General features: G+C 41.4%; 1 protein-coding gene and 1 long non-coding RNA gene across 3 annotated transcripts in view; one reads left to right on the top strand and one right to left on the bottom strand.

Annotated features, from left to right (window-relative positions):
* LOC123874935 (serine/threonine-protein kinase D1) overlaps positions 1 to 14,693 on the top strand; it is a 62,853-nt gene that overhangs the window by 39,186 nt on the left and 8,974 nt on the right. For both annotated transcript variants that reach the window (XM_045920509.1, XM_045920508.1), the window contains exons 3-6: positions 10,632 to 10,789; positions 11,436 to 11,580; positions 11,910 to 12,047; positions 12,585 to 12,763. In XM_045920509.1, the coding sequence (XP_045776465.1) occupies positions 10,667 to 10,789; positions 11,436 to 11,580; positions 11,910 to 12,047; positions 12,585 to 12,763 (585 nt within the window). In that variant the 5' untranslated portion in view covers positions 10,632 to 10,666. The remainder of the gene's footprint in view (positions 1 to 10,631; positions 10,790 to 11,435; positions 11,581 to 11,909; positions 12,048 to 12,584; positions 12,764 to 14,693) is intronic.
* Positions 11,358 to 14,154, bottom strand: LOC123874974. Its single transcript, XR_006798049.1, has 3 exons — positions 13,101 to 14,154; positions 11,493 to 11,494; positions 11,358 to 11,369 (listed from the first exon to the last, which is right to left on the bottom strand). It is a non-coding gene; the product is annotated as an uncharacterized LOC123874974 (long non-coding RNA).

The following is a 14,693-nucleotide window of genomic DNA, read 5'->3' as shown; positions in this document are numbered from 1 at the left end:
TTCAATCTGATAGTGATAGGTTTCTTACATTCAGTGATGTTGTGAAGAATGTGTTAATTACTTCCTTCCCACTATAACAAAGTATCTTCTCCTAAACGGCCTCCCTGGCGCAGTGGTAAGCCAGCAGGGGTTTGTAGTTTTATAGTTTCTAAATTTCTGGTTTGGTCTGGTGGGAGGCTTCGGCCGTGGCTAGTTATCACCCTATCGGTAAAGCCGTGCCGGCAAGCGATTTAGCGTTCCGGTACGATGTCGTGTAGAAATCAAAGGAGTATGGGTTACTTCCAGGTTAGCCCGCTTCTATCTTAGACTGCATCATCACTTAACGCCTGGTGAGATTACAGTCAAGGGCTAATTTGTATCTGAATAATTAAAAAATTAAACGCCTTTATTCAGAGGAAGCAGCCGCCTCTTGTTATACTGACAAGAGGAACGAATTAAAAAAAAACTCTGGTGGAAAAACAGCCTTACGCGTGTCGGATAGCGATTAGCAGCAGGCAGTAACAGCGGCAAGTGACGTCACAGAACTCGCACCACTCGTAAACTTTACACGCGTTGTTTTCCCTCGGAGTCCGACTCGTGTCGACAGTTAAATTTTATTACTCATGCGGAAGGGACTCTTATCGATATGTTATTTATATCCAACACTTGATGATGCCCGCGAATTGTCCGCATTGTCCGGGATAAAAGTACCCTATGTCCGTACACGGCTCCAGGATGAAAGTTTTCTTTGTGCTAATACTGATCCTAGTAGTTTTTATTCCTAGTGTTTCCTAGTACAAAGTGATCCTATAAGGGTTCTTTTTTATTCTTTTGATGTACGGAACCCTAAAAAACTGTTGCGTTGTCCACTCAGCTGTGTTCAGTTACCTCTCGTGCATCCTTCGCTTCAAGGAGTGTATAAAAAACTTAGCTTCGTTGAAATCTTTTCCACCAGGGATAAAGCTATAATAAAACAAACAATCCTATTAGTTAATATCATACATATCCATCGCAATGCAGCTCGGTACATCTCTGCTGACCAATCACCAGAGATAACTGTCACCAGAGATGTGCTTAGCTATTTCTTATCTTTTTTGAATATTCAAATGAAAATAAGTGTTCGCCCCTGACATTTCGTCACACATTTGTGACGAACCTAACAACTAAATTAAAATTACAGTTCAATGCTTTTGTATTGCTATTTGCTATCTCTTTCTTCTTGCGGAAAAGGATAACACTTTTAGTTTTAAGTTTGCGTATAACAGCCACATTGTAACTGCACTGTAACTTTGATGCTACGCCACAGATATAAAAAATATTTTTCGTAGAGAACCTCAATGGATTAAAAATATTATGTCAAATTATGAGCTTGATTTTTTATTTATTTAATAGATTATTTAATAACTCTGGATGCTTTCATTCAGTGATGATCACTGAGTTAGCAAGTTGTCCCACATTCGCAGCTCGTCCCATTCGCAACATAATCATCTCGCAGGTAAACTTTATTGCATAGTCACTCAAATAAGTTAAGAAAATAAATAAAGATACAGTGAAGCACTTACTTGTCCTTGAATAAAATAAAACAAAAAACATTCCGTAATAAGCACTTTAATAAGTAATAACAATAGCTTTATATCTGGCATATAATTGGCAGTTGACACGGTGTATCAATTGAGATGACACATATAGCCCGGATTCAATGTAAACAATGAAACAATAATTGGCAATCGCCGCTGCATAATCGGTGCAGTGATTGCCGCGACCCGACCCGAACCTGCCACCCCCGTATCGCCCTGTATCCATACGGAATTGTGCACTGCGCCAAGCGCGAACCGCGGGGCACACGGTCAGGGCCCAGTGATAACTTCAACATTTTTGATTATCGTCATAAATGCGTCATAATTTTAAAAAAAATGCGGAAAAAATCCGGAGGTATTCGGAAATAACCGGTTAAAGGTAGTTTCGAAATAATATCAGAACATTTATTAAATACGACTATCCACTTTTCTACTTCTTCACTACTTTTCCACGCTAGTGGTTAAAATGGACTTTTCTACGCACATTTCGTACGACACTAAAAGCCTTCCCAAATTAATGAGATAAGATCCTTGAGTGAGATTAGTTCCTTAGTCGACAAAATGAAAAGATACACCACCGATCCCCTCTTCCCAGTAAGTGGAGCAGGCCCAGATACCGCGATACGCAATCGGCGCGGGCGCAAGGGTCACTTTAATTTTCACGATGACCCGCCGCTCGCGATGACTGCTGCATTATGTGATAGCGGGCTATTTTAGCGCATTCTGTCATCCGCTAATCTGGTAGGTGAACCGATCGATGTTACCATAATAATTAATTGAAAATTCGGAATGTCTAATGAGCAATCTATAAAATCACCAATTTTCAAAACTCCTGAAAAATTGGTTGTCTGTAAAGTCGGTTTACTGACGATAGTTGAACGTGACAACAAAGGCCGATTGTGCTTCTTTGTCGCTCGTTCCGCGCTCTCGCTTGCACTTCAAGCCTTACATGGAACGCCTCAGAGCGAGGTAACGCCGCATGAGTCATGTTTTTTCGTGCGTGCAGCCGGCTCTATCGAATTATAAGACGTTGTTACGTCAAAAACTTTCCAGGTAAGTCCCTTTTTGAGCACCAAATGACTGGACTATAATGTTATGAAACGTAACAAAACGTCGAAGCTTCACCTACACAGGCAGGTGTCAAATGTACTACATTTGGTGCTAAATAGGCTATAAAAGAAAGACTAGGTATCAGATATTTTGACAGATGTTGATTGATGGTAATCCATGTGTGGACAGTCTGACCCCGTAGTTGAAGTGCTACAGGTTACGACCTAGACTAGATTAGGTTTTAATTAACTGTTTACCGCAGCTACTTTAATACCCACTACCGCTATAATGAGCGTTTATCTAGGTACGTAAACACAATAAAACTGATCGCGTATTCACGCGTATGAAGTCGCGGGTTGTGGACCAAGCCGCACAGCGAATAAAAATCGTGCGATTATTTTTTTGTAATTCTGTAACACTTGCAATCATATATAAATCAGAGATGCCCGCACTGCGATTTAAAATTCGCGTGAGAAAAAAAATGTGTGATTTGTTACCAATTTCACACGGTGCAGTTAAATTCGAGCGAATATTTTGTGCAATATGTTATATGAAGTTGTATGACGCTCACCGCATTCGCAGTGCGGGCAGGTGAAATTCCCTACGCGGAAAATTATCCACGCGAATAAAAATCGCTGTGCGGGCTAGGACTTGTTGATAATTTATTCGTAGGATGCTCAAGTCGTCAATTTTTATTCCTTTTTGCTGAAAAAACTATTTGCTGGTAAGCCGGCACCTAGCCACGGCAGAAGCCTTCCACTAGACCAGGCCGTAGCTATAAAGGAAAACAATCGATACGTATATCGATAAAAATCGGTCAAGTATATCGATAAAAGTCGGACCTCGCTCTTTAAAGGTTCCATACATATTATTATGAACATCATATTATTTTGGGTGTACCTATGAAATATTTCTTTTCCGAGTTAAAACATCGCAATTAACCGTGAAAGAAAAACCGAAAAAAATGTTGTTTTGTTTACAGCTTACAAACTATTTCATAAATCGTTGTTTTCAGTATTTGTTGTTTGATATATTACATTACATAATATTCCGAAATTTTATTTACAATTATTTACAAAAATGGTCGAAAAATGACAACTTGATGGTCTCCATTTCAATATTTTTAAGATAAAAAAATATATATATTCGTTCTCCACTCAATGAGCTCTAAATAATGATACTAGGGTACTACATGTTAGGGTAATCAAAAAAAAAACGGGCATCTTCCGGGAGTCAGCCATGGCCAACTCCCGATTTATGCCAGTTTGCTGCGACATACATAGGTATACATATAGGGTAGGGTTTATGATTTTATAACTTCTAAACTTCTGGTCTCGTCCGTACCTACTGGCAAAGCCGTGCCACCAACCTGTTTAGCGTTCCAATACGATGCCGTGTAGAAACCAAAGAGGTGTGGGTTTAATAAAAACTGCGATATCCCTTCCAAGTTAGCCCGCTTGCATCTTGGACTGCATCATCACTTACAACCAGGTGAGATTGCAGTCAAGGGCTATCTTGTACCTGAATAATATTATAAACAAATACGGAACCCTGAAAAGGAGTCGTGCCTGTGTAAAACAATAAGTTTTCAAAAGCTCTTGATCGGACAAGTTTTCAATGTTTGAAGGACAGCGACGTGCTAGGTTCCTCTAGCTTTATAATAGAGGAAAACTGCTGAACTAGGAAAATAACTAACTAAAGCTAAGTGTTCATCGCTCCCATTGACCAGACAATGACGCGAGCGAAAGTTCAACTCCCCCGCATCAAGTTTTTTTGCAACTTTTGAGTTAGTAATTTCATAGTTTTTCAGGTCAATTTTTTTTGGTACCATATCTTGTTTTCTCCCTTGTTTTTCTAAGATATTGACCCTTACAAGACAGTTAACATTTACAAAGTTGCAATAAAACAATAACTGGTATTCTCTGACATCACGTCACTACTGTAATTTGCAAACTCAGCAGACACTATCTGCACTATATCAGATGATGCAAGTTTACACGATGGACAAATAACGCTCCCAAGGCATTATTTTCTTATCATTGTCAACATGTGTTTAAACAAGTGTAAATTAAAAATTTATAACAAGTGAAGGTTACAGAAACTAGAAAAGAGCTGATAACTTTCAAATGGCTGAACCGATTTTCTTGGATTATATAGCTAAGAACACTCTCGATCGGAGAGGCTTAGGGGTTGAATTTTCAAAAATCCTTTCTTAACGGATGTCTACGTCATAATATTCTATCTGCACACCAAATTTCAGCCCGATCAGTCAGTCAGTCAGCTTGTCTTTTTATGTATTTAGATAACGGATTGGAACCCACTGGCGGGTTATCGCACAATGGAGCGACACGTGTAAACAGTTGTTTACAGCGGCGCCTGCTGGTGTCCTCACGACGATCGTCAATCATTATCTACCTCGTTTATCTTATGAACCGACTAGCTTTTCCCGCGATTTTGTCCGCGTTGACTTAGCTTGTTTACCCGACTACGGCAAAGCCAAAAGGAAGCGTTATGATTTTAGCAATCTATGCATATGTATGTTTGTATCTGTTTCACCGTATCGCCTAAATTACTGCGCCGATTTTGATGAATGAGGTGTCAATCAATTCGTTGTATGTGTAAATCCAGGTGGACCGAATCACTAGTGCGAAATATCACCATCATCAACAACCGACAGACGTCCTTGTAGGGACTTGCGCCACCTGAATCCAGCGGCTCCCTACAACTCGCCTGACATCGTCCGTCCACCTCTAACGCTGGGCTTTCCAGTGCGAGGTTGCCATTCCAGCACCTTTGGACCCCAACGTCTATCGATTTTTCGAACTATGTTTGATTGCGTATTGCCTCTTCAGCTTCGCCACCCGCTGAGCTATGTCGTTTACTCTGGTTCTCCTACGGATCTCCTCATTTCTGATTTGATCACAAGTGCAAGCAAGATAAGTGCATTTATTTAGTATACCTAGCTCGTGAAATGATTTATCGACTTACAGCCAAAACAAATCCTATTTTATCACAAGTAACTAACTCGCAGGTCAAGGTAGAGTCGCCGACACGTGTATGTGGATTTCCATCGATTTAGAGCTCCAATGTTCGTTCAAATTAAAATGCAATTAATCTTTATTAATATGTACTTAAAGACGTAAATAACAATTTTTTAAGTTTATTTATTATAATGCACTAACACGAATTAATTATAATTTCCATCTTGCCACTGCACAGCAGATTGTTGGCGAGTTAGCGCTCACAAAGGATCTTACTTTTACTCACTAAATTTACTCTTTTCTTCTCTCGCGCCGGTCCCTCAATTTTGAGGATCGTGGCTCCCTTTTCCCTGTTAAAAGCCGTACACGGAAGGCATTACAAGAAGAAGGGTGTGTCGACCGCTTCTCTGATTTGGATCGGACTAACAACGCCACGGGCTGCGTCCGCGGCGTTTCCTCTTTCCTTCGATCTTACCTTTGACCAAGAGTGCTCTTGCTTCTCTATGCTACTCGCGTATATTCCAATATATTGTACTACTTTACTAATAGAAACTACTTACAATAACCTACCTTCCCTATCCAATACTAAATAATTATCTTATTTACACATTTAATGTGAATTTAATTCACTGTAGTGAGTCGGCGAAGGAGTCCTTAATAAAAACTTCTTTTAGTTTCTTTAAGGACTCCTTCGCTGACCTTTTTTTCTGTTCTTAACCAGTCTACACTTTTTGACCAAAAAAACCCAGTTCTTTAAATGCTAAAACCCACGCAATATTTTTTCTTCAGTAAGGTCGATACTCGATCATCTACTCGAGAAAATGGGGACGCATTTATCAGACACGAGATAATTCTTTTGTTTTTATATCAATGTAGGTATAGCAAAAAATATTAGGTATTTTAGAAAAAATAATATTTCTAAATCTTTTCAGTTATAAATTATGTTTAAATTATCTTATCAGGGGTTCAAGAAAAAATATTTACGAATTCGCCAAAGGCCAGCTTTCCCCTACGCATCGATGTAAGGCCTAACGCATACAGGCGGAGTAAAGTGGAGCAGAGTGGAGACTTTTTTGAGAATAACTTAAACTCAACTTTATGTACTTTGGCATACGATTGAAATTTAAAACAAAACATGCATTACTGAAAAGACGCGCGGGGCGCCTATTCGAAGCTGGGACCGGCCGTGGGCGTGCAACTCTCTGCATCATGTTCCTCATTGCTGAGAGTCGTGACCACTTTCCACTTATCACATAACGTATTAGCACGAGTTTTTGGAATGATAATGCGCAGGGTTCGTAGATCCTTTCGAACACAACTCCGGTGCTACTGTTATCATCAGATGTTAGTGATAATAACCGGGGCCGACGCGACGGCTTAATGTGCCCTCCGAAGCGCAGAGGAAACAAAACATAAGCGAACCTCCATAAGCGGTCAACCATCCAGTTAGCAATTTTGCCATTTACCGCCATTCTGCCAAAGTAAAATATAAAACTTAATTTAAATTATCAAGAAAGACTCTGCGCCTTGATTTGTTGCCTCTGCGGGTGTGCGTTGCGCCTAACAGTTGCTTTATTAGTTGTGACTTGTGACCGAGGACTGACCCACATACGGCGGTTATTGACTTATCAAAGTAATCAGTGATGATGACGTCATCGGGTACTGTCGTCACGCTAACTCATCGCAGGGTTCATGATCTCGATGTTTATCTGCTAACTAGCTGACCCTCACGGCTTTGCTCGGGAGGTATTCCGGGCCCTACGCCTGATCTCCCTCCGTTCGTGTCGTATTGCCGTCCCATCGGACTGTGAGAGTGGGAATAGAGAGTGCACCAGTGTTTGCGCACACACTAATTGTGCACTATAATATCTAAGGAACGCACAATTACGCCGTGCTCACCTATGGTGCTGAAACGTGGACACAGACAAACGATGCAAAGCAACTAGCAAGAGATATTTAATTGCTTAAAACGCACATAATAACAAAAAAGAGCTGTTTTCCCGGGATAGAACCCCGACCCCGCGAATGTATGGCCGACGTCTAGCACTAGGTCAGTAAGAAGGTCAATATCGGTCAGTTCGCGCGGTAATGCACCGCGATCCGCAACAGGACACCGCCAGATTAGCGCGGCGCGACGGATACCCTGGCACTTGGGGGATTTCGACGGCTCCCCTTACCACATTGCGAGAAACATTGATGTACCTACTACTTTGTTGCTAATTCTACACTAGAAAGCCAAAGGTTTCACGAGTGTAAATAAAAAACCAAATCATCTCCGCCATGTGGCATGTACGGGTTTACGTTTGATATAAAATAGCGCGATTCGCTTCGAGAGTTTAAGGTAAATCTTAATAAATTTGCTTAAAAATATGATTTTTATTTGAAAAAAAATAAAGCAAACACATGTCGTCTCATAACACCGATTATTGAATTAATTTAAACGCGTATCCCCTGTTTTAAAGACTACCTGAAGGAGCAATTTGGGAATTTATAATTTGAAAAAAAAAAATCTGGTCTGCAGGCCGATTCAGAACACTTCGATAACTTACCGTGTCGATACGATTTGGTATCGATTTCGTATCGAAAAAATTTTGTCGTGCAATTCAGAACATTCGATAGAAGGATACGATTCGATGTCGATTACGATACCTACTGGCCGGCCGTGGCTAGTTACCATTCTACTGACAAAGCCGTGCCGTCAAGCGATTTAACATCATCACTTATCACCAGGTAGGATCGCAGTCAAGGGTTACCTTGGAATAAATAAAATCCCCTGTAAAGACAAGCTGAATACTTTGGGGGTTATCTCGAAGCCAACGTCACCGCGATTATGTAGCTATTCAAGTGTTAATGATGTCTCTGCGCAGATAATCCCTGCCACCGACTTGTTTTGGAGAGAACTGCATTGTGCAACAGTAGGGCTACCAGATGACTGCCATTTTCCCGACTTTTCCGGAATTTTGACTCTAAATCAGAAAGTAGGCCCGACAACGCCACGTTACTCCGCCAGCGGATGTCCGCCGCAGCAGACCCACCACTGGAACACTTCACGCCCCCAAACGCCGTTAGCGGCATGCCGGAACCACAGCACGCCAACCAACCCGAGGACCACTCTGTGAACGACGGACCGCCCCGTGTCCATTATCCACAGATACTCCCGAGGGCTAGGGATCGCGGGGTGGGTAATTCCCTTTCCACGTTCCCCATTCTCAACGTCTCCCGCACCTGTCACCAAACTGGACAAGCGAGAAACTGGTAGGCAGACCTAGCCAAACCCCATACATTCCTAAACATCTATTATAGGAAAGAATGGATATTAGGAATATTTGGATGTAGTAACCCTGTGCGAGGTAGATTACAACGTGTTGGGTGCAAGCGCACTTGTACATGTATTGATTAGGGCATGATCTTTTGATCGAGTCATGTCTGTATTTTCGATAACAGGTTCGCGTGCACACCTAATGCTTAGTAACGTTAGCCACAGTCTAGTGGCTAAATCTTAAAAGCATTCGGTCGGCGTGTTTGATTACGTTATACCCACTGTATACACAGATTTTGCTATTTTCGTAAAATTAATATCCTATATCTCTTACTCTCACGCCCGTGTACAAAATATATATAATATAAAACCCAAAAGAAATATAATACACTAATAGGCATGAAAATAAATAAAGCTACATACACATTAGGTACATAAATAAATATATATTTGTACCGGGCAGAGGATTACACTCCGGCAGGGGAGACCAAACGGGCGGAGGTCAGGGCGACAGGTTGAGAAAGCGCGGACTATCCTAGCCGAGTCTAGCAAGACCGCTTTTGAATCCTGGCTGTGAGTGAACTACCACGGAACCCCAGTCGCCTCAGATGGTGAGCGAACCTGACTGGGATCAACCCATTCGCAGATATGACGATTGAGATGATTTTAGTGGACTCCAAATGCCACATGTCGTAAACCCCGTGAGTCATATCTAGATATTTGCGTTTTTTCTCCGTCTCAGCTCTCACGAGGTTCTCGTCGTACGGAATGGTGATGTCCACCAAAAACACCCTCGACTGTGACCGGTCCACCACCACGATGTCAGGCTTATTATAAATTATTATTATTCCAAGAATAGATATAAGTGGTTCCAAGAACCTTTATCTTTATTTAAGACGTAATAGTCGTTTAACCTGGCCGAGATTAATTTGTTTCACCTTCACCAAAATATGAAGTGTTTCATAACATCAATGGCAGATTTTGCTTGAGGAAAAACTCAAATCAAAATCCGGCTCAGAGGACATAACCTACATAAAAATCAATCAAGTGCAAGTCGGACTCTCACACGAAGGGTTCCGTACAGAAATATTTTTTTTTAATTAATTTTCAAGCCATGTTTTTTTTTATTATTTGTTGTAGCGGCCAAATATACATTCTATGAAAATTTGAAGTCTCTACCTATTAGGGTTCACGAGATACAGCCAGCTGACAGATAGTCATTATCAAGCCTGAGTTACCTTAAAATATTAATACTCTTAACTCTTTGTGTGAGTGCTAAAAGTTAACGTACTTAACCAATTTTCTGTCTGAATAATATAATATGCAAATTGCTTAGTTTTTTGTAGATTTAATTCAATCTTTACACGTGTATGTTTTTTGTGTGTGACTGGGCGTACATACTTTTAGGGTTCCGTACCGCAAGGAACCCTATTACTAAATGTGTGTATGAGTGTGTATTTTTATTGTCGTTAGAACAACAAATGATAAAAAACCAAGGCGGCAAATTTCAAAATGGCCGCCATGCAAATTAAAAAATTGAAAAAGTACCTAGTGTACTTGTAGTAGTGTGTGTAGTGTAGTGGAATAGTCCTCTCCTCTTTTTCCCTACCACATGTATGTTTAACATTCTTCTAGTGATATGACTTTCTTCCCTCCTCATTATACCCATACCATGTCAGCCTATTACGGTTCATATAGAAACATCGAGCAAAAACCAATCATGCGAGTTAATTTGATGTCAACCATACAACTATGTTTATAGAATCTTTTCCTTTTGGCCTCCAGGAGGTGAGGAGTGAGAGGCGCGGGGCAGCGGAGCGATGGAAGACGAGGTGACGTTCCTGTTCCAGCTGGGCGTGCTGCGCGACGCGGCGTCTGCGCCCGCGCACCGCCTGACTCTCGCGCACCTCAAGGAGCTCGCCGTCAAGTTCGTGCACGAGAAGGTAGCCCTATTACATTCATAGCCTGCTATTGTGTAACAGCTTTCTTTTTGATGAGGCGAAATCTACATAAGATACCTGAGTTTCTAGCGGAACAACCAGTATCTACTAAAAGACTCGGTGGTGATCCCTATCGGTTGGCTCTTTGACACTGAAAGTAGTGATGCCTCCCTTGCGGGACGTACATTGCGTTCGTCCCGAAGGAAATAGCTTCCTGACTGCATGCACCCGCTAAGGTGTGGTTACAGCAATCTGCAGTCTTATGGCTTTCATACGAGATGGAAAGTGAACGAAGTGAGCATAGAGCTAGCTGCAAGACCTCAGAAGATCCGAATGAGCGACCCGAGTATGAAGTGGCGCAGAACAGCCTTGAGTGGTAGCTTCTAGTGATATCCTTTGGGTCACGTAGAACTTATAGGCAGTAGTTAGTAATTAAGACCATCAACCAATTGAAAGTGATCGTTACACTGTAGCTGGCCCCACAGCAAAGCAAAAGCCTCAAACTTTGTAAGGGGTGAGAGTGGATCATTTTCTCAGTCATGCGAAATTGGTGCAACATTAAGATTTGATTGTAATAGATCACCTACCTATGTGTTGGCAAGCTTTCGTCAAATCTATGTGAAAATAACAAACAAAAAATTGTCTCCAGATTCCGGACAATGGGCTGAACCGTCTGTCAGACCGCATCCTGCTCTTCCGCCACGACTACTGCTCGCCCAACGTGCTGCAGCTCATCAACTCCGCCACCGACGTCACCGACGAGACTCTCGTCGAGATCGTGCTCACCGCCAACCGTGAGTATGACGTCTGCATCCTTATACTTCCTCATCTTCTTGATATAATGTGATCCTTCTTCTAGTGAAGGTCGGTATAGTGACAAGCAGTTGCGTTCGGGAATCTTCGAGGCACCTTCTTGCCCAAAATTCTTCAGTGCTTGAAGATCAAAGTCTTCGAACAGTGCGAGTTGCCAGTGGTGACATGGATCCGAGACATGGTCACTAACTATAAATATCGATGATGGCGTTGTCTTAGCTTTAAATAGCTGTTCCACGCTGAGGGTAGCATGTATCCATTATCACCATTATTTAAAAACTAAAATATATCCGTTGCTTTTTGTTGACAGCATTAATATGTGACGGCGCGGAGCAGCCGGCGCCGCGGCCGCACGCGCTGGCCGTCCACTCGTACAAGGCGCCCACCTTCTGCGACTTCTGCGGGGAGATGCTCTTCGGCCTGGTGCGGCAAGGGCTCAAGTGTGAAGGTAAGTTTTCACCTAATCTTCTCTCCATGACTCATGACATTATATGGTCTCGTATTGAACTGCAAGGCGGTCCCGCCCCTGGGGTTTCTTCATTGCAGAATATTGTTTTCCGTTGCTCGTAGACCATGGAAGGGTTACCGAGGCGGGCACTACAGTGCGCGAAGATCCCGATTTTCTGTGGGGAAACTTTACTACATTTTATTACATCGGTCAATAATTATGGAACTTTACAGATGTGCTTGTCTTGTGTATAAATGGTTGGGCGGAGTTTTTGTTTTGTAATGCTGTCACCTTATGCCAAGAGCATACTCTTGCCAAAATGTGACATCATAAAAGCGCACTCTGACTTTGCTTAGACTTAAGATAGAGTTAAAACGAGACAGAGGTATATATCTCTCACATAAATCTGTCTCGTTCTAACTCGGTCTTAAGTCTGAGCAAAGTCAAAGTGCGCTCTGTAGATCTCAGCCTAAATGTCCTCGTGCGTCTGGACCTCAGTTTGCGAAGCAGTATAAAGCAAAACAATCTCCATTCCAGGTTGCGGTCTGAACTACCACAAGCGCTGCGCGGTGAAGGTGCCATCGAACTGCACGTCTCCGGCTGGGGCCACCAGCCTGGCGGGCAGCCGGCGCGCGAGCGCGGCGCCGCGCAGCCCGTCCCGGGTGTCCGCCACCAGCCACAGCAGCCAGCTCAGCGCGCCCAACGACGACTCGCTGGTAAGGCGGCTCGCGCACCTCGTCACCGGGAACAACTCCTCGTCCTAGGCTGATCTCAACTTTTCCTCTCTACGTGTCGGACGATAGTTGATCGATATAAACGTGCCGACTGAGTCATAAATCATTACCAGAGGAAACTAGAGTGAGGCAACTCTGGGTTTGTTCCTTAATCGACGATATGTCAAATGTTAGGCTATGGTGATGTAAAATCAAAGAAAAATAGAGCTACTTTAGGGCTACCTGCGTCAGATGTAGGTAACATTTGACTCCTGCCAGTGACGTCGAAGTCTCGACGTATTGTTAAAAGTTCCCTAACGGTCGTAAACTATGTCATTACCGATCATGGGGTTGTGAGAATGCTGCAGAAGTTGCTATCGATAAAGGGATGCCGTTCGGATGCAGGGAGCTGGGGCTTCCTCACTCTTTATAACCTGTTTTAGACTATCCTTTTTTTACTGTTACCCCAGAAAATCAGGTTCAGTAGAGGTCCGATAAAAATGATTTATGACTTAGTTCGCACGTTTGAAATAGCGCTGTAAACAGTACTACCACTTTTGTAAGTCGCATCAACAAAATTCGTTTGCGCAGAAAAGCGCAACCTAACGCTGACTAAAACCAATGAAATACAGACCTTATTGCTTGACAACAACAGGTACTCATAATTCGCGCGGACAAAACATGGCGTGTAGGCAACAAGCAATAGCGCACGAACGCGCGCTATGATTGGCTGAGATATCCTAGTCCTACATTTAGTAGGACTAGCAGTGCCACTTTTATAAATTACGTCGATGTACCTGCGTAGAAAACTTATTTTTTGAACGGTTCGAAAATATGTCAGTCAATCATAGCGCGCGTCCGTCCTCTATTGGTCGTTGTCTACGCGCCATGTTTTGAAGTCGCGAATAGCAAGAATTATATCTTAAATCATACTAATTACTATACTACGCATAATCTCAAACTGTGGATCTTTATTTTAATTTTATACTTACTGATTTCCTTGCAACATTCCATGTTAATTTTTTTTTTTTTTTTCATTTTATATTTTCACGAGTTTCTTGACTCGAAAATAGAGTTTAAATGTATCTCAATAAAATGCTTATTAGGTAACGTTAAGTTGTATAAACAAGTATTATTTTAATTTTTAATGTAATCGAAAAAGACAATACAATACTATATCTAGTTTTAAGTTTTTATTTATGATTCTGTTCTAGACACGTATAATTTTTTACAGAATGTTTTTACTAAAAGTATTTATACAGAGTATTTTATACAATATTTTTACAAGTTATACCTAATTATACAAGCTTTTATCAATTTGACTAACAATGCACAGGGTGGTGGGTAACATTGGAAAAATGTAACGAATATTTTTTTGATAATAAATTATTTACAAGAAATCTTTGAGTTTTATTTTTACATAATCCCATGGTACCCATCATTCAGTGCTTTTACAAAATAGCACTGGGACAGTGTTAACTGTTCTTTAATGAAAAAGTTTTAATGAAGCTTGGTAGATTTTAAAAGTTTTCTTACAGTTCCAATGGTGTAGTAAATTTTTGTTAGACTTGAGAATACGACAAAATTAAAGACTTTTTACAGTTTCAATGGTGTAGTAAAAGTTGGACTTGAGAACCACTTTGAGAATGTGACAAAATTAAAGTCTTTGTACAGTTCCAATGGCATAGTAAATTTTGTTGGACTTGACAACCATTTTGAGAATACAACAAAGTTAAAGTCTTTTTACATTTCCAAAGGTGTAGTAAATTTTGGACCATTAGTTTTGTTAAGTTAATACAAGTCGGTTTCCCTATGTCGTAGTCGCAGCCTTGCTAAGTGCGCACTTAGCACGACTTCGAAGTTAGCTCAATAAATACCCACATTGTCTTAGTTCGAAAGTAAAGTTTGAGCAAAGGCAAAGTACGCTGTATAG

This window comes from Maniola jurtina, chromosome 19, assembly GCF_905333055.1.
Source record: "Maniola jurtina chromosome 19, ilManJurt1.1, whole genome shotgun sequence".
Lineage (NCBI taxonomy): Eukaryota > Metazoa > Arthropoda > Insecta > Lepidoptera > Nymphalidae > Maniola > Maniola jurtina.
This window is presented reverse-complemented; position numbering and strand designations above follow the sequence as displayed.